The sequence below is a fragment of the Drosophila miranda genome, chromosome 4 (genome assembly GCF_003369915.1).
Source record: "Drosophila miranda strain MSH22 chromosome 4, D.miranda_PacBio2.1, whole genome shotgun sequence".
NCBI lineage: Eukaryota > Metazoa > Arthropoda > Insecta > Diptera > Drosophilidae > Drosophila > Drosophila miranda.
In genome coordinates, this window is record NC_046677.1 from 12,258,660 (window position 1) to 12,277,259 (window position 18,600).

General features: G+C 43.2%; 5 protein-coding genes across 5 annotated transcripts; 1 reads left to right on the forward strand and 4 right to left on the reverse strand.

Moving 5' to 3' along the window:
- Nucleotides 1-183: 183 nt before the first annotated feature.
- Nucleotides 184-1,071, forward strand: LOC108161518 (N-alpha-acetyltransferase 20). The gene has a single exon (XM_017295795.2). The coding sequence runs from the start codon at nucleotides 267-269 to the stop codon at nucleotides 813-815; it is 549 nt and encodes a 182-aa protein (XP_017151284.1). The 5' UTR covers nucleotides 184-266; the 3' UTR covers nucleotides 816-1,071.
- A 394-nt stretch (nucleotides 1,072-1,465) lies between these two features.
- LOC108161147 (N-alpha-acetyltransferase 20) lies at nucleotides 1,466-2,077 on the reverse strand. Its single transcript, XM_017295369.1, has one exon. It carries the CDS (start codon nucleotides 2,075-2,077, stop codon nucleotides 1,466-1,468), a length of 612 nt encoding a protein of 203 aa, XP_017150858.1.
- A 232-nt stretch (nucleotides 2,078-2,309) lies between these two features.
- On the reverse strand, nucleotides 2,310-8,206 carry LOC108164127 (serine proteinase stubble). The gene is made up of 5 exons (XM_017299725.2): nucleotides 7,614-8,206; nucleotides 3,549-4,683; nucleotides 3,344-3,479; nucleotides 2,617-2,913; nucleotides 2,310-2,557 (listed from the first exon to the last, which is right to left on the reverse strand). Exons 1-5 carry the CDS (start codon nucleotides 7,825-7,827, stop codon nucleotides 2,402-2,404), a joined length of 1,938 nt encoding a protein of 645 aa, XP_017155214.1. The 5' UTR covers nucleotides 7,828-8,206; the 3' UTR covers nucleotides 2,310-2,401.
- Nucleotides 8,207-10,575: 2,369 nt separating this feature from the next.
- On the reverse strand, nucleotides 10,576-12,237 carry LOC108164302 (fibrinogen-like protein 1). Its single transcript, XM_017299951.2, has 3 exons — nucleotides 12,098-12,237; nucleotides 11,031-12,040; nucleotides 10,576-10,957 (listed from the first exon to the last, which is right to left on the reverse strand). The coding sequence occupies exons 1-3, from the start codon at nucleotides 12,185-12,187 to the stop codon at nucleotides 10,819-10,821; spliced, it is 1,239 nt and encodes a 412-aa protein (XP_017155440.1). The 5' UTR covers nucleotides 12,188-12,237; the 3' UTR covers nucleotides 10,576-10,818.
- Nucleotides 12,238-13,651: 1,414 nt separating this feature from the next.
- LOC108164135 lies at nucleotides 13,652-18,410 on the reverse strand. The gene is made up of 4 exons (XM_017299736.2): nucleotides 17,736-18,410; nucleotides 14,317-14,730; nucleotides 14,101-14,250; nucleotides 13,652-14,037 (listed from the first exon to the last, which is right to left on the reverse strand). Exons 1-4 carry the CDS (start codon nucleotides 17,974-17,976, stop codon nucleotides 13,886-13,888), a joined length of 957 nt encoding a protein of 318 aa, XP_017155225.1. The 5' UTR covers nucleotides 17,977-18,410; the 3' UTR covers nucleotides 13,652-13,885.
- Between the last annotated feature and the right edge of the window lie 190 nt (nucleotides 18,411-18,600).

An 18,600-nucleotide genomic window follows, 5' to 3' on the forward strand; every position in this document is an offset into this window, starting at 1 on the left:
AAAAGCTGGAGGCTGTCGACTACTCGATGGTGGACTGGTATGGTGGGATTCACAACCCTGACAATGAACCGGGTAGAGGAAGGGGGAACAAGCACTGATGAGCAAACACTTGATAGAAAGAAAAGCTGTTGAATGAACTTCAGTAATTGCTTTTCATGGTCACAAAATAGGAATCAATTCATATTTTAATTTTCCGTCAAACGTTCAATCAAAATCACAAGTTTTTATTAAAATTTCACCAAAATATCAGCCGAAGAGCAGACATCATGACCAGCTTGCGGGAGATGCAGTTGGATGATCTTTTTAAGTTCAATTCCCTCGTCCTTGACCCTCACACCGAAGTGTACAGCCTGAAGTTCTTCTTGACACATCTCCTGAAGTGGCCGGAGCTCTCACAGATCGCTGTGGCCCCTGGGCCTGGCGGTCGTCGGGTGGGGTACATCTTTGGCAAGTATTTGGAGAGTAAACTCTACGAGTGGCACGGGCATGTATGCGCATTGACCGTATCTGATGATTATCGCCGCACAGGCGTCGCCACACTGCTGATGAGACACATCGCCAGGGCGCTGGATGCCAAGGGAGCCCTGTACGTGGATCTCTTCCTGCGCGTCAGCAATAGACCGGCCTTGTCGCTGTACAGCTCCCTGGGATATGTCCTTCGAAGAACCGTACTGGACTACTATCCGGACGAGCCCGTACCGGAGAATGCGTACAATATGAGAAAGCCTTTGGCACGTGATGTGCTACGTAGGTCGGTGGCTGTCATATACACGGTTCCCCAGTGCCTATCGGAGGATGACTCGGATGATCATTGATCCATAAATCCTCCATAGTATTCGGCATACATTTAAGATTATATTTGTGTACAGCTAATTAAAGAAACTCAATTGCGCTGAATGCTTGGCGGTAGACGAATTTCCGTTGACGCACAAAGGCAAATCTAAGAGATACAAGCATAAGTACGGATACAAGCAAATACTTTGGCCATAACGTACTTCTCTTCCCTTCTGTGCCAAACAAAATCGAATTGCAAATCGTGTTGTCTTTTCTATTATCAAAAAATGTTTCAACGCAAACAAATTAGAAAAGAATTATGTATATAATTGTGTATAGTGTATGGATAGATGGCTTTTCCCTGATGGCTGAAACACGCGCAATGATTTTCACTTTCCATTTTTCATTTGGCCAGCTTGCGCAACTTGAAACGCACAGAATCCGAAATGAAAATTTGTTGTCATATAAACAAACCTCGTCTCTATGTGCCTTCTGACATATATTTTTATGTTTTATCTTTTCCCCTGAGGCGATTTCTTTAAGCTTTTAGTTCAATTTCGGTTCAACGTCGGCCGAGTGCAATGAACTTTTTATGGCATTTTCTTGTGATTTTCTGCTAATGTTTTATTGGTTTTTTTTTTGTGGAAAAATGTGTGGTACAGGAAACTTTTGTGGTACACATGCATACTTCCTAATCATACCAGGATAGACGGCCCTTCAGATACTCCAGACACTGCTTGATTAGATTGAGTAGTACCTGGTATACGAAATAGTACACGTTCGTTGAGAATCCCTTAAGCGACATTCGCTCCACATCTCGGGACAAAGGCATTCGCAATTCAAAGCCATTTTCATCTATATAGTACATGGGCAGGAAGCGGTACTCGACAAATCCCAGCGACTTATATAGCTGGATTGCCGATACATTGCTTTGGCGCACAAAGAGGTCCACATACCAGGCCGAATAGCGCTCCACGATCTCCGTGAAGTGTCCCATCAAGCACGTTCCCAGGCCCAGGCGTCGATAGTCGGAGGCCACAGCCAACATAGAAATGTGTCCGTAAGTTGGATGCAAGTCGGAGCCATTTTCATTTTGTATCTTTTCGTTTTTGTTCACATCGTGGGTTCCTACCAGTACCCCAATGAGGCGACCATCGGGTGCAACTGCCACCTGGCACAGCGCAGGATTTTTGGTCATTTTCGATAAATAGAAGCGAATGTCGTAGCCTTCTACGAAATCTTCAAAGACAATGGAATTGAACTTGAATAGATCATCGGCGACAAGCCCACGAAGTGTAGTCATTTTGACTCGATCTTATACTGAGTAGAAGCCAAATTATTGATTGACGACACCGAGACTATGACTATTTGAAACCTACTTTGTTTGGAGATATATATTCTTATATCTGATTATTGTTTCAAGGCTAGAAATATGGAACACAAAGGTGGAACTACATTGCTTGATGATTAAGCATATCCCCATAACTTTTGCATACTTTCAGGCATATCCCCATAATCATTGCATACTTTCAGGCATTTTTGAAATTCGTTTAAAGTTTTGTCGATTTATTACATTATTCGCTCTGCATGTCTGCATATCACGTCTTAAACTATTCCAACTATTATATTATTTGATATTCTTGTAGATCCAGGGCAGCAGCGACGTGACACGCGTATAGACGCCCGGATATTGACCCTTGCCACAGCCAATGCCCCAGGAAACGATGCCCACCTGTGTGTATCGTCCGCCATCGTTGATGATCATAGGACCACCAGAGTCGCCCTGTGGAATACAATTTATTTAAACGACAGACACTTACATGGTAATCAGAAGAAACTCACGCTGCAGGAATCCTTGGCGGCCTGGCCAGCACAGATCATCGATTCGATGATGCCACCGGGCGCTGCACGTCCGTATTTCCGAGCACACTCGGCATTCGCCCAAATGGGTATGTCCACCTTCTGCAGAATCGAGGGTTGGGGCCCGTTCTCCCGCAGACTGCCCCAGCCGGCCACCGTCGCCACTTGGCCGCTGAATGAGCGCGACTGCTGCGACGGAGACGTTGGCAGGCAAATCGGCTGGATCTCGTGGGTGAAGGGCACTGGCTCACTGAGAGTCAGAATAGCCACATCGTTGTGCTAGGAGAAAGAATATATAAAACGATTTATAAAGAATATATACTTATATTAATAACAGTCACTTTGAACTGGGCACGAGACAAAAATTAGTATGTAGGCCTGGATGAGTAGATTGCCGAATACTTAGCCTTGCAATAGAGCTCAAAAATCTTTTCTAAAAATTAAAAACCCGCGATTTGGTGACTGTGCACAGGTATCGGTGGTGCAGAATCTGCACTGCAGATGCTCAGTGAAAATTATAAAAGTGCGCACAGTCACCACATCGCGGTTTTGTTTAGATTTCAGGGGTATATTGCAAATTCTAAGTCTCTCTCTAAGTCACAATCTAATTTTTGTCGTTCATTCAAAAGTGCACTTTAAGCTGTAGGAATTTGGTTTTAAAATTTGTATTAGCTAAAATGTTCCTTCCTATATTGTAAATCCATCTTACCAGCGTGCTGAACTCGAAGCCTTTGTGCCGCACCAGTCGTTTGATCCTGCGCGAGACATGCTGCACCTCAAAGTCCGTCCGGATATTGTAGTCGCCCAAGTGGGCCGTCAAGGCCGCCACATCCCACGAGGTCATGCTGCAAGAGAAGGGGATAAGAAGTAGCTTCGAGCAGATGTTGGAGGTGCAGCCATGGGCGGTGTCTTACCGTGCCACACAATGTGCTGCTGTCAGGATGTGATTGTTGGTTATCAGACTGCCGCCGCAGAACTGCTTGCCCGACTTGAATAGCACCGCTATCCAGGGGAACTCGTGCGGACTGGCGTTAATGCCTCCCACAATGCGCTCCTGATCCGGCGAAACCGGATTCTTGTTGCCACACTGCAGCGGCAGGCCCTCGGGACTGGAGCCGCTCACTGGACGTCGCGTGGTCGTTGGCGCAGGCGCTGAGGTCACCGGATAGGTGGGATAAGTGGGACGCTTGGTGGTAGTCGGCCTAGCAGCGGGTCTTGGGGTGGTGCGCTTGGTGCTGGGCACTGTGGTTGGTCTGGGCACTCCGGACGTCGAAGGATGCGTCGGATAGTGGTGGTTGGGCGGATGGGTTGGAAGCGGTGGGGGCCAGCCTCCAGTTGTAGGCGGATGGGTGGGCAGCGGTGGCGGCCATTGGGCTACTGGGCCTCCGGCAAAGGAGCCGAATGGCCACTGATACGGGTAGACGGGTGTGGCCGGCTGGGCGGGCACTGGTATCGTCTCTAGTTCTGGTTCCGCCTCAGGTTCGGGTTCTGGGGCATTAGCCTCGATTGTGTTCACATCCTGAAAGTCCGGCGTGTCCTCTACACTGTTCACATTATCAATGGGATCCTCTGGATGTGGTGTGTCCGCCGGTTGAACCACAGTGTCAACATTGACTGGCTCCTCCTCTGGCTCATCCCCTTTTTCGCCCTCATCGGCAGCCGGCGAAGGTCTCTCTGTCGTCGTTGGGGTCGGCAGCGGGAATACTCCGAAAGTGTTGGCATCCATGTCCGTGCAGCAGATGCCGTTGTTGATGCGTCCCAGCTGGTCGAAAAAGTTGCACATATTTCCGCCCAGGCCAAGGGGAGGGTTCTGGGGCCATTGCCGCAGGGCGATGAAGGTCAGCTGGCGGGCCACTCGGTAGTACTGGCGGCAGTTGTTGATGCGGACACAAGCGCCGGCCTGACCCTGGACCGTGAGACACTTGGATCCCTCCCATCCACCAGAGCCGCCAAGACCGCCCAGGCCGCCCAGGCCACCTTGGAGGAGGAAGAGATTCGGGTCGAAGAAAAGTTGACGCTGTCTCCGACTCAGGCTCGCTGACGAGGGATCTGTAAAAATCATAATGGTTTCAGGGCATTCAGGGCAAAAGGAAATGCCATCGATGGGATCCATGACCTCATCTGTGCCTCACTTGAAGTACGTATACCGCTCCGCACTTCAGAGGGTGCTCAAAAGCAAAGTTCGTTGGCCTCTCGAAAGATCTGAGGTTCATACGCAATTGCCTAGCCAAAACTGTGCTCTACTCGAACTCCCTCCTAAGACCCATTTTTTTTTAGCCAATCTGTTGCGCTATTGACAAAGCACCTAAATAACAGAAAAATGGGTAGAAAAGACAAACCAATATTTACCCAACATTCGTTCACGTTTCGGGTTTTGCGTTTTGGGTTACGGGTTTAGGTTTCGGGTCCACGCTCCTCTTCGAGAGTCGAGAGTGATTACTCAATATTTTGACATTTTTCGTTGTCGTTTTTGTTGTTTCCCAGAATATTGACAATAAACTTAAGCTTTTTTCAAACTGAATGGAATGACAATTGCTGTGCCATTTCTTTCGAGAGATGCCCGGCTCAGGGCTCACGGCTCACGGCCCACGGCGCTGCACCCTACTGTGACAACTTTCTATTGTCAATTGTCATATATTTGTCAGGTCCATTGGCAGCTTCTTAAAATTGGTCTAGGCCTTTGTCTGGTGAGCGGCTCTTTGTTGCTGCTATTTAGCATGAATTTGCTATTTCCCTAATTTATTACACACTTCTTCTCTGTCTCCGTTTCGGCCCATATACCATGGGATAGCCACTCGTAGTTGGAGTTCTGCGGCTGAGCATGAAATTTGCCTAAATAAGCCATTTGGACAGTTTATCTCTTGAGAGATACGAGCTGTTTACGAGCTGTTAGCTTTTGTGGCGATTAATTTAGATGAGCTTCTTGGTAGCATAGGCCGTTTGTGCCATCGCCGAGGTGTAAACTTAATTGATATTAAATCGAGCATAAAATTCATTATGTTTCGGATAGGGGAACGGGGCGGGGACCTGGGGAGCTGCGGACGTGGAATCTGCTTCCCCGACACCACTCGTAATGAAGAATACGTTCAGGGCGTGCCCCGCATCAATAATTAACTTTTTTCTGCACGATTTATTTGCATATTACAAAGCAAGAGAAACACCCAAAACAAAAATGTTAGTCCACTTGTGACTCACTTGAATTGGGATTTTAAGCCTATAGAAAGCCAACCAAAAATTACTCACTGGCCCCAAATAGTGGCTTACATTTTTGTATTTGCATGTTCATTGTTTATTGGACATTTCATTGATGGCCTTTAAATTGTTATGACAAGCTGTCAACTGAAACCAGAGGAACAAATTTGCCTTGATTGATCAATGCGTCCTGCCTGTATTCCGACACACCTGAAACTCTGTAAGCTCTCTGGCTGATTGACTGGACTGGCAGCTATATTCGGGACCCCATGTACCTTCGGACTCTAATGGAATAGAAAATATCACATATTTGTAGATTTGGTTTACAATATTTTCCGTCGGCCTTTCTTTATCTTGTGCCTAACTCTGGTGGGCTTCTCCAGACACACCCAACAACTAGTTGGCAGCACTTGATGCTCAAGATGATCAGGAGATTAAACAACATCCAGGGGCAAGTAACAAGTTCAAGGTCTGCCCGACCGTTACAGGTTGCCTGCCGCTGCTTCTGCATCGGGGCGTGTGCATGCAAACCTGAATTCCACGCCAGGACCACTGCAATGTTAAACTGGAGGTCTACTTTATGGCAGCTCTTAAATTTTATATGACCAAGAGCCATATAAATGATATTTATCGCGATTCGGATTCCGATTGCCATTGCTGTTAACAGCTGCTGAACAACAAATTGTCCCGAAGTCAAACAAAAATAATTTTTAATGAATATTGCCTGATAAATCAATGGGAGGTGTCAGATTAAGAGCTTCTATATGGCATTTTTTTATAGGCCAATCCCCAAACCATCCCAAATTAATAGGCTTATGTCGTCGCCCCGAAAACAAACATCATGGCAAATCACGTCTTTCCATCAAAAGAACCTAAAAAGAATGTAATTGTCTTATTGTTGGACATCAATAAACGAGAATAGATTGCAGGAGACATTGACAGGCGACAGGCGACAGGCCACGACAAGCGCTGAAGTGGAAGTTAATCTGAAAGTCCACGACTGCCCACACAGATCTCTCTCTCTCTCTCTCTCTCTCTCTCTCTCTCTCTCTCTCTCTCTCTCTCTCTATATATATATATATCTTTCCGTCTTGTTTGCACTAGAAATCTTTGTGTAACTGACACAAAGGGCTGGAATACCGACTTATCCACAGACCGACGATGTTGTAAAGCAAACAACGCCATGCACACTGCGAACAAATTTCGCATTATCTCTATGACTGCCATACACCATTTATAGATTTCTGAAGGTCACACAAGTAATACTCGGTGCGTGCCAGGCATGAAATGTGCTGGTCTATCTGAAAAGAGTTCCCCCGATGTCGTTGAACTTATTGGGTGACGTACATTGCGATATATTTGAGAGAAGTCATTGTTAGGGTGTATATAGCTAGATGGTTCTCATTTAGGATACCTTAAAATGGAGGCACAATCAATTTGCTAGGGAGGGGGAATTTTATAGTTTGATCCACCGAATCAATTTGTTTCTATATGCCACTTTTATCCGTTATGTCTCTATATACGCACATATAACTTTATCTTTGGCTTCGTTCATTTTCACTAACAACTTTTTCAAGTTCGTGTCTTAATTCTTTTGTTTATCCAGCAAATCCAATACAACCATTTTATGTATGTACACATTAGGTATATTATTAATTGCACATTTACATATTTAGCTAAATATTCCAATAGCTAAAATTTCAAAATTCTTTGAAATAATCTTAAAATTCAATTCCTCACTCAAGTATTTCTTTTGATTCACGTTTTGACACTAGGAATCTGCTCACCTTCCACGGACACACCAATGTTCTCCTCCACTGTGGCATTTACTACGGCAGATCCTGCCTCGGGCGCCGCCTCGATTTCACCATTCTGCCACACAGGCGCTCCTGCTGCTCCTTCCCCGCCAAATACCTCTGGCAGATCCAGATCCACTCCCGAGATTGATTTAAAATGCAACAAATGCACACAAAGTAATAAAACCCGCAAAAATGCAAACATTTTCGCTGTTGTTTTTGCTGCTGCTGCTGTTGCTGTTATCTTCCCAATTTGTTTTCGTTTTGAACTGGGGATACCATATATAACTTGTCTGCTATATAGTATATAGAACCGCCACAACGAATCGCGACTCGGTATTTCTTTTCGAATGCCAGGCACGTCGCCCCGATGGCATTCACCTGACCACGACTACGACGAAGTTCTTGTTCTGGGTCTCGGTTTCGGTTTCGGTCTCGTGCGTTAGACAGGCAGGACCGTCTGCTGGGTAGTAAGGTCCGATCGCTTCTGAGCCAACAGCCGTCTCTGGGGTTTGGTTAACAACTATGCTGCCACACGACAGCAGCGCCAGCGTCGGCGACAACGACAGCGACAGCGACGCCGACCGCACTGTGGATGTCGGAGCAGCCGAAATGTCGCTTCTTAGCGCGTTCTCCTTCACTGGTTGGGTTTTAGCCAACTTATTGGGCCGGCCGGGCCGGGCCGGGCCTCCTTCTAATGCACACGCGACGCCAAACGCAATGATGACAACTACCGCTGATCACAGAGCCGACACATCTAAACTAGTTCCAGTAACACCTCCGTTTCCTTTGCCCACTGGCCACCAGGGACAGAGTCTCTTGCAACCCGAATCCGAACACGCACCAACTAGAACTGAAACTGAAACAGTGGCCGCCTGGAAGTTGTGCGGCTGCACACTAATACTAAAAAAATCCTGCTGCGGCAGCATCTTCTCCTTCCAACAATTTCATGCACTTGGAGAATCTTACCTAAGCGGAACTTCAAGAAATTGTTTCTCTGCTTCATATGCATTCATAAAGGAAGGTTCTTTGATGACAATTGCAAATTAGTGTAATTTCTTTGAGTGCACTTCTAGATTAAATTTCCATTTAAATTCCGGGGCGCACATTTCCTTTGGTACTTCATTTTCTTCTTGACCACATGAAATAGACCAAAGCCCGTTTGAATTCGTTTTCATTGCCCAGACAGTGGTTCCGCCAGTCTCAGCTGCAGTCCTAGTCCCATCGGCAGACGACGCAAATATGTTTACTAAATAATATGCAAAATTTACGACGTTGGGCGTCCATTGAACTGGCGGCGAGGAGGATGCCGCTCAACTCAGGATTCAATTAAAATCCACATTAATCAGGGCCGAGTCCCAGTCCCCGGCGCATTGTCAACGGATCTAAAAAAGAACTGAGGGCGCCTTGGGTGTTAGAAGTATCAGAAATGAAGTCAATTGTTCCCCGAGTCTTGCCCAGATCATTGCAATAAGCACACTTGATCCCCGTTTCAAATGCTGATCGATGGGAAGCTAAGTGTCACGGCCATGGTGGCCCCAGAACCTTTTCGGGATAATTGTGTTTCAATATTTTGCCAACTAATTGTCTGTAATTGGTGCTTTGGGGCACATTCGCCTGTCTGATTGATCGTGAAGTGGGAGTGTTGAATATGGTTTTTGAACAGCGCTTCAATGGGATTGCTCTCGAAATGGGAACGGGATTGGAGTTCACAGCTCAGAGACGAGGAGGAGAAGGGGCAGCCAGTTCAAGAGCCTTTATAAGATGAAAGCTCTGTCAATTGAACTCTGGATACGAGTACATGTCGTACTTATGAATGGAGTAATTAGGTCCTTTATAATGGTATATTTAGGAATTAATAGAATCTAAAGATCAAATACGCATAGGTATTGATTAAATTAATGATTAACTGCACTATAAAAAGAATATGAGTAAGAGAATTCAATAGATACCTAGTTATCTTTAAGTTAATATTGCAACTACTTAGAGTTAATGCGGAGGCAATTTGGGAATTAGCATTCAAGTTAAACCAGCATAATTTGTTATTTACACCGACTTTAGTGAAGCATTCGACTCTGTAAGCCATTCCCTTTTAAACTTGACCTTTTAGGGTTTCCGCCCAACCTCCTGAGATGGATTTCTAGCTATCTTTGTTCCAGGTCTCCAAGAGTCCTATTCAAAAACTCCCTCTCCTCACCAGTAAAGGTTTCTTCGGGAGTACCACAGGGCAGCCATCTAGGCCCCTTACTCTTCACACTCTTTATTAATGACTTGCCTTCGGTATTTACATACTCTGGAGTACTTATGTATGCGGATGATGTTAAACTCTGTGTCCAGTATAAGGTCATTTAATTTCATTCTCGCATGCAATCCGATCTAAATAACTTTCAGTCATGGTGTTGTGCAAACATGTTACACCTTAATGCCTCGTTCATGTCATCCTTTTAGCCTCTTTCAGGCTCCATATACCCTATGTGGGGGTTCTCTTGAGAGAATTACCCTGCTGGATGATCTTGGTGTTAATTTGACGACCCCTTTATAACAAAGACTCTCTATACCTCGCTAGTTCGTCCGATCTTAGAATACGGCTCCTGTGTATGGTGCCCTTAGTACAAAGTACACCTGGACCGTATAGAATCCGTATAGTAGGCTGCTATTAGTAAATCTCCCATCCTTAGTTAACCATAGAAAAACGCTTGGGTGACATAGACAGCCCTGATCTGTTGGGCCGCTTAAACTTCACGATTCCTATTAGACTCACTAGAAAAAGTATACCGTTGTTCCTTCCACTTTTCCTTTCCACGGTTGGGCGGGATCCGCGCGTAACAGCCTTCTGCTAGTGTCACACGGGCCACTTGACGGTGCAGTAATTGCATCGCCTCTTGTAAGATGCAGTCATTGCATGTCAACGTCCAAGAATTATAATTTGATTTAATTCAAGAGAAGTTTGGTGAACTTTTATTATTATTATTATTTTTATAAATAATAGATTTATTTACACACATTTAGAATTTGAGCTAGGTATAAAAATAGAGATACAGAGCGCGATAAATCTATCTAGAAAACCATACAGATACAGATTTAGATATGTACATGTAAGAATACTGTTTAAGATAAATATACAATTACAGCTATGAATAACTGAAGTTTTTGTTCAACTTCTTCAAAATCCTGGTGCGTGTTTCCAATCAAATTTCTATGTTTTGGGCCTTATCATCATTTGAGTAAATGTAAGCCCGGTCGTGAATTCATAGTTCTGCCAAGTGGCCCAAACAGCGCCGCCATGTTTTCCGTCGTCAGTTTTATCACATTTATAATATTTTCCATTGAGGAAACTGTATTAGAGACAAATTAATATGAAAAATGCGTATTAATCAATAGCGTTAGTTCGGCATAAAATATGTGTACCTTTGTCCGCATTTTACAGAAAACCACCATCCACCTCCCAGAATCTTTGCGCAATTACGTATCCCATCACTGTCATTGTCGCGGTCCAATGTGGAAAATTTCATGTTCAGATGATATTCAGTTAGTGAATCCCCGGCTGTTCCTGAACATTCTCCCAGCGATTTCAGTTTGTAGCCTTCCTCTTCGCTGCCTACATTGAAATTATCGTAGAGAGCATAGCCGGTTGCCCCATAAACATTTTTTAGTTGGATGTACAACTCGTGAGGCTGGGCCAAGGTCATTAGATGGATTTTTTCCAGTCCCAGGAAGAAGTTCTCCCGCAGGTCTCCGAACCCTATTTTGTAGTCGATCCAAGTCCGATTAAAGTTCTCATGGCAGTTGACTAGTCTCTGAATTACAGTCCAGCCAGATCCAGAAACACTCGAATTACAAGGCACAAGGAATGGGCCTATTCCGGGCAACACTATGGAATGGATATCAGTGGAATCGTTGAATGAGAGACAACTATTTGCCTCCGAGATGTTTTTCGGCTTTTCCTCGGTTCGTTTAAGGGAATTCGCTTGATCTTCCAGTTCTCTGAGGGAATTATTCTTTGATTGCAGTTGAGCCTCTATTGATTGAATCCGAATTTCCATTTTTGAGATCTTGTCTTGGATTTCTGCCTCACGATCCTTAATTTCTTTCTCCATTTTCAAAATTTCGATTTCCTTCAGATGCAATATAGTCTCCTTGTCCTTCAACTGTTGATCCGAGCTCTTCTGCCTGGCATTCGTCTGTTCTTTGAGAAACTCCAGCTGTTTAATTGCCTGAATTTCCATTGACTTGGCTAGCTCAATCTTGTCTTCCAATTGGGCGATGTAAACATCTTTCTCTCGGATTTCGTCCTTCAGTTCGTTGATGGATGCATCCTTCCCCTGGCATAGGGCAGCGTACCGGAGTAACGGCTTCACAATCGGGTAACAAATGGCGCCACACCGCTCATCGTCCTCATCCCGGGTCATCTCACAGTGCTGGAAACGGATTATCCAACTAATTAGTTTATTTCAATAACAATAACAAGCTCTCACAGCAGTCTTCTCGAAGCAATTTTCCGTAGATATAGTGATGTCTCCTTCCACGTGCAGGAAGAAAAGCACCAGAATCCAATATGTTTGCATGACTTTTAATTGAATCACTACTCCCGTTGATAGACTTAAATCAGACTGAATGCAAGATGAGACTCAAGCATTCTTATATAGCAATAATTGTCCATTAATGCTTATCAATAAATGCCTTAAATCATGCTTGCATACGACTTGTCTGTTGTTTTCGAGATAACAAATCCCATACAGTATTTACATATATTTATGTATTATATTTATATATGCATTATATATGTATTTACTCGTAGATCAAAATTGATTTCGTCAACTTTATATGAATTGCCAGATCCTGTTCAAGGTTATTGTTGATAAGAAAATACCCATATTAAGAGTATTATTAAGTATGTATTATCGATCTGTGTGCAAGTTGAGCGAACATTAAATAAGTTTAAATATTCGTTTTTTATTTGACTTAAGTTCGCTGTGTTCTTTATCGCAGTCCATTTTGATGTACTCGTGGCTGGACTGGTTGCCTGTATTATTGGACTATCTCTGATCTATATTCATCTATAAAAATTGCATTATTTGAAACAAATTTAATATATTTTTGAATATTTCACATATATATAAAATAGGTTCTGATGAGAGATTTCTGTTAGTGATTTCAACGCGCAAAAAAAATATAATGAAGCAATAAAAAAAAAATATTCTTTCTACCACTACTCCCCATTTGCTGGCAATGTGGTCTGTGACTGAGAGAATGATATTCTGAACGGAATCTAATATTTTTAACATAAGAACCATCTAAACAAAATCCCATAGAATCGGATGATTTATTTAAATAATCTTTTAGCAGTGAGATCTAACAGGAGTGTGGATACCAAATTTGGTTGCTCTAGCTCTTATAGTCTCTGAGCACTAGTCGCTCATAGGTACGGACAGACGGACGGACGGACAGACAGACAGGGCTCAATCGATTCGGCTATTGATGCTGATCAAGAATATATGTATATACTTTATGGGGCCGGTAACGCTTCCTTCTGGGCGTTACACACATTCTTTTTCCCCCACAAATCTAATATACCCCAGTACTCATTTTTTTCTTCACTTCACGAAAAGTGGCGCTAATCGCATTTTTACACAGCTCGATCGCACATACGTACATACATATGTAGATACATCTTTACAGAGATGTATTTTACATGATCCAGCCTGAAAGTATGTATTTTGTCGAATCTTTTCCATGTAGAATATTGATACAATTTACAACATACTTATGTAGCAATACTTCGAAGTATATTATGAGCATAAGGAGGTGTCATACTGCAGGAATACTGTATGTGAGTGGTTTGAGGCAACATGATAAAAATGCAAAGATCATACATGTGCTTTATGTTAACTGAATTAAATATATACCGATTATTATTTGACAGAGTTTATTTTAGTCCAGTAAAACTCGCACGATCGAATATCCGTAATAATAACATACATACATATATTAGAAAATGAATAGAATCAAATACAATAGGGCAGATTTAATTTTCGAAAAGAATATTTATTTGGATGTTTTCACACAACTTCTCTCCTTTCAGAATGGATGACATAAATAAATACAAATTGGATGCGTAGAAATTCTTTCCAAATGGTAGCCAAAAGTTTTGAGCACTGAAAATTATTTGGAAGCAGCTTTTAAAATAAATTTAAAGTTGTAATTATTAGACTAAAGCTAACTACGGGCTAAATATTCCATGAGAAACGTGCTGTGGTTGTGCATCATTGAACCAGGAATTTCTCGATAGGAACCTTAGCGAAGAACTCGTTGATATGCGCGACCAGAATGGGTGCCCATTGCTCGCGGGTGGCTGGTATTCCCACGCGGGTGATCTCTGGTAAATTCTCGTTGACCAGATTGAGGATCATGCCATCTGTGGGTAAAATCAATTCAATCAGAAACGCGAGTTCAGCCTCATTCAACAATATTCCCTTACTAAGGTTACGATCGGAGAAGATCCCATTGGCCACCACTTTGGCCTCCCCGATGTTGACGTTGGCATTCAGGCGATGAAGGCTGAGACGCTGCTGTCCGCTGGGCAGCTGCTCAATGTGTCCGTCAGTGAGAATAGTGGCCTTGATGTTGTCTGGGAGTAAACGCAAGTTAAATTAAATGGAAAGTACTTTAGGCGATTGCTTGGGGTTTTACTCACCCACGGTGATGTTGAATGGACCCTTGGGCACCAGACGCAGTCCGCCGAACTTCACGTCCGCCTTGAAGTGTCCGCCGGCCTTCAGCTGAGGAAGTCCGAGGCCTAACTTGATCACAAAGCCGTTTTCTGTAAAGTTAGACACCACACTGTTGACCTGGAGGTCGCTGATTCCATAGATCTCCATGTTCTTGATCAGCAGTCCACCCTGAATGCCATCGTTTGTGTACCGGAAGATTCCCCGCTTGTAGAAGTACGGATCAATGGAACCCATGTTGTACTCCGGCACTCCGTGGTATTTCAGCTTCGGGGCAAATGTCTGGATCAGTCCGCGTATGCATTCGTTGAGCTCAGGCGAGCTGAGACTACAGGGTGTCACGCCATTCGAGACGCTGATCTGCGTCGTATGTGGTGTAACTGGAGGGCGAAAGTGATGGGATGGTAGATAAGTTCACGATCGGTTAAGTCATGGCTAGCCTCAGTCGTTAAGTTCACCGAGGCATGGCATAGCGCCTTGCTTCGAGGAGATTATGATTATAATAAGTATTTTTTTGCGATCTGTGGCAGCCGTTCAAGCGTGGCCCGGTTCACGTGTCCGGCGTTGGACATGAACTGCCCGCTTTTCTGCTGCGTTGACATCCGATTGGGGTTTGTGTCAGGGAGACAAGACACCTGCCAAGGTCTTGAACAATTAAAATGCTAACAGAGAACCGCTCAAACATTTACAGATTCACGGCAGTGAATCCTCCGTGCAAAATATTTTATGTTTTATTAAAGTGCAGTCAAGGGTTTTGTTTAACTTCAATCGATTTTAAAGTTCAGCTTACGAATACAAATCTTTTCTAAGCGTGCGACTACTTACATACATTCAAGGAATAAATTAATTCAGGTTTACTCTAGAATATTTCTTTAATTTCACTTAGCTTTTTTAATAAAACTTCTCATAGATGTCACTGACTTGCAGCAATTTTCTTGAATTGTTTGATATAATCTTAATCGCACTTAAAATTCACTCAAGAACAGGTCTAACAATTGTTGTATTACAATAATTGATATTACGAACTTAATTTATCAGCTTCAACCTGTTTGCTTTCCACCGATCTGCGGTTAGGGTCTGTACACCAAAGCACTTTCCCGTCTCTAAATTATTGCAAAGCAAGCAGTTGGTTGATGTTTAATTATTATTGAGATTTATTCTTGAGACAAACAATCTTTGGTCATGGGCTTTTCATCTTCTAATGACAGGCGTAAAGCATTCAAACAACAATTACGTTTAATGTTCCTTTGCCAAAATAACAAAAAAAAAAAAATTTAAATAAATATGTAAATTAAGCTTGTAATTAAGCATTCAAAGAAGGAGACAATTTTTGATTAATTTCCCAGATAAGCAGACAAGTAATTTAAGCGCGTGAGTAACCCTAATGACTCACTTGGCTTGAGGGTTTGAAGTTTTTTTCTCATTTCGTTTTTTTGTGGTGTTTTCGCCTGACAAGTTCAATGTCAAAGTTGAACCGAGTGGCGGGGCAGCCCCCAATCAACGCTTCCAAATGCCAAAATTAAAAGGTAGTTTAAGCACTTCGTTTTACTAGTTTTGGCGAGTGAAGTGAAGTGAAGTGAAGTTCGTTGCCTAAGCCTTCTGTTTGCCTGTTTGCCAAGTAAATGTCAATAAATGACCGCTCGCTTTAACTTTTTGTGAAGTTTTTTCTTTGCGCAATGACGGGTTACAATTGCAGCTTTCAGTTCGGCAAAAGCCCAACAAAAAGACGCTTACGCATTGATGTAGGTCAGTTTTTCAGCCTTACGCTTTTTACTTTTTGCTTTTTGTCAGCGGCTACCGTAGCGCCGACAGCAGGCAGCCGGTTTGGTTTCGAATTTATGCCTTGTTGTTGGTTTTGTTGATGCTGAACTCTTTTCGCAACGGCCCAAACAGCACACAGATACACATGCACACACAATCACACCATAATGCTGATAAAATTAATGCAATTGGCAATATTTTAATTTGACTTTTTCGAGCCTGTTGCTCTCTTGCTCCCTTGTTGATTCTGCATTTATTACCGCTGCCTGCCTTGCAACATCTTTGCGCTGTAGTCGTAGTCGTAGTCGTAGTCGGAGAATTTCTATTTGCCCAGTTTTGCAGTCACTGGGCACTGTCCACACATCACCATCATCGTTCAGTGCTGCTTTTACTCAAATCTATAAGTATGTCAAGTTCAAGTGGCAGAGGCGGTGACTTGCCAGTTGTTTTCTTACATATTTTTTATGGTTTTCTCCCTTGCCGTCACAAAAGTGTTAAGAGTCGAATAAATAAAATGTTTTTAGTGCAAATAGACTTGCTAATTTCTATTGCAATTTCATTTTCTACAGCAGTTTGGAAATCTCATTTAAAAGTACTTTTTTTATTACTATTATTGTTGTTTCTCAGTATTTTTCCCCTTTTTTGTTTATTTCTGAAGGTTGCAGGCCTATAAAACGGGTGAAATACGATACATATGCATGAAAATACAGAAAACAACAAAATGTATATTTTAAAAGAGCTGGGCTTGGTACGCGAGACAGTTTTTGATGGGCAGCGCACGAGGCACGGCCTGATCAGAATTCAAATGAAGAACTCTAAGTCCCTGGAACAAAGGTGGACAGTGAAATGGCGAATCATCTTAGCTTATACAGCAAATACAGAAAAAACAAAGTACGAACAAATTTTGAACAGCAGGAAACGGATTTACTACTGAATTCTTCTTAGGGGGGACAGATCTGTGCTCTGAATACTTAGTGATAGAAAGAAACTGATATTCGAATTCATACTAATTAAGCTCTAATATTCTCTGCTAACATTTAAGTAGTCAAACAAATATTCCCGTGATTATTTATGGTTTGATATCTGTTCGGTTCTGTTCTTCCCCCAGCAATCAATGCTATATCGTTTCAAATCAAAATAGTTCCCGAGGATTGATCCGAAATCCTTGAGAACATTCCTCTTTTTGAAGAACCTTGAAGTTCATCAGTAACTGGAATTTTCTTAAATGCCGATAAATTGCAGTTCATAAGATTGAGGTGAGGAATACTATGAATACTATGAGAAATGAGCTCTAGAGTTTTTCCCATTTTTCATAGCGCATATCTAGTTCATTTTACTCCTTCGAGCCCGCATTTTCCATGTTGCAACGAGGAAAAAAATGAATTGCATTTCCATTTGAATGCCACACAGGCCACCGCAGCCGCATTTTCAATTACATTTTCCAATTGCCACTTAGCAAACAAAAGACTTGAGCAACAAACTTGTTTTTTCTTTTGCGGTTTTTGGCTCTTGGTTTGGTTTCTTTTGTGGCGGGGGGCGGCGGTGGTGGTGGTGGTGGTGGTGGTGTGTTGTATTTGTTTGTTTGAATATCAAGTTCTTGTTTTAGTTACATAATCCCGTTTACCTCCATCAAACTGCAGGCCGCCAAAATCGAATGACCCCGTCTCGGCCTCGCCCTCCGCATACTCGCCAACGTACTCCTGGCCGGGATTGAGGCTGGGGCTGGCACTGGGACTGGAACTGGGACTGGGATTTGGATTGGGATCGCTGCTGAACACGCTTTGTGCCGCCGTGGGCAGCGTGGCTGCTGAGCCACTTCCGAGTGCCAGCGCCGCCAGCGTCAGCAAGAGACAGAGTAAATGCATTTTCGAGCAGCACCTTTGCCTTCCTTCGAACTCTTTCACACACAGTGAAAACCCGTTTTGATGGATTACTTCGCTCTACTCTTTTTTAATCGCTATTTGACTATTTCTGTGCGGCTGATTTAACACAATAATCTTGTTGTCTCCGTTGTTTCTCCTTTTTTTGCGTAATTTTTCAAACCGGCTTCACTTTTATTTCTACACGAGTGTATTTTTTACAGTTTCTCTGTTGCTTTTGGTTTTTCTCGGTTAACTGCAATTGTTGATGCAATTGCTCATAGATTCAAACACACGCACACAACTACACACAGATAGAGAGAGAGAGAGAGACACGCGAGACGGAGACGGAGACGAACTATTTGCCAAACTTCTGCGCAAAAAAGTCTGCAAGCAAAATGCTGTGTGTTGACGACGCGTCGGTTGCAAATCTTGAAATGAGCGCTGCACAAAACCCACGTTTATTTATAGTTTCCGACCTGCCCGATTTTTGGGATTTTTTGCTCCAAAGTTTTTCCATGCTGCTGCCGAAACCGAATCCGAAGCCGAAGCCGACAGCGGCAATAACACCAACAAGCATCCGAAAGCTAATTCGTACAGGCAAAAGCTTATCTTACCGAAAGCTTTTTG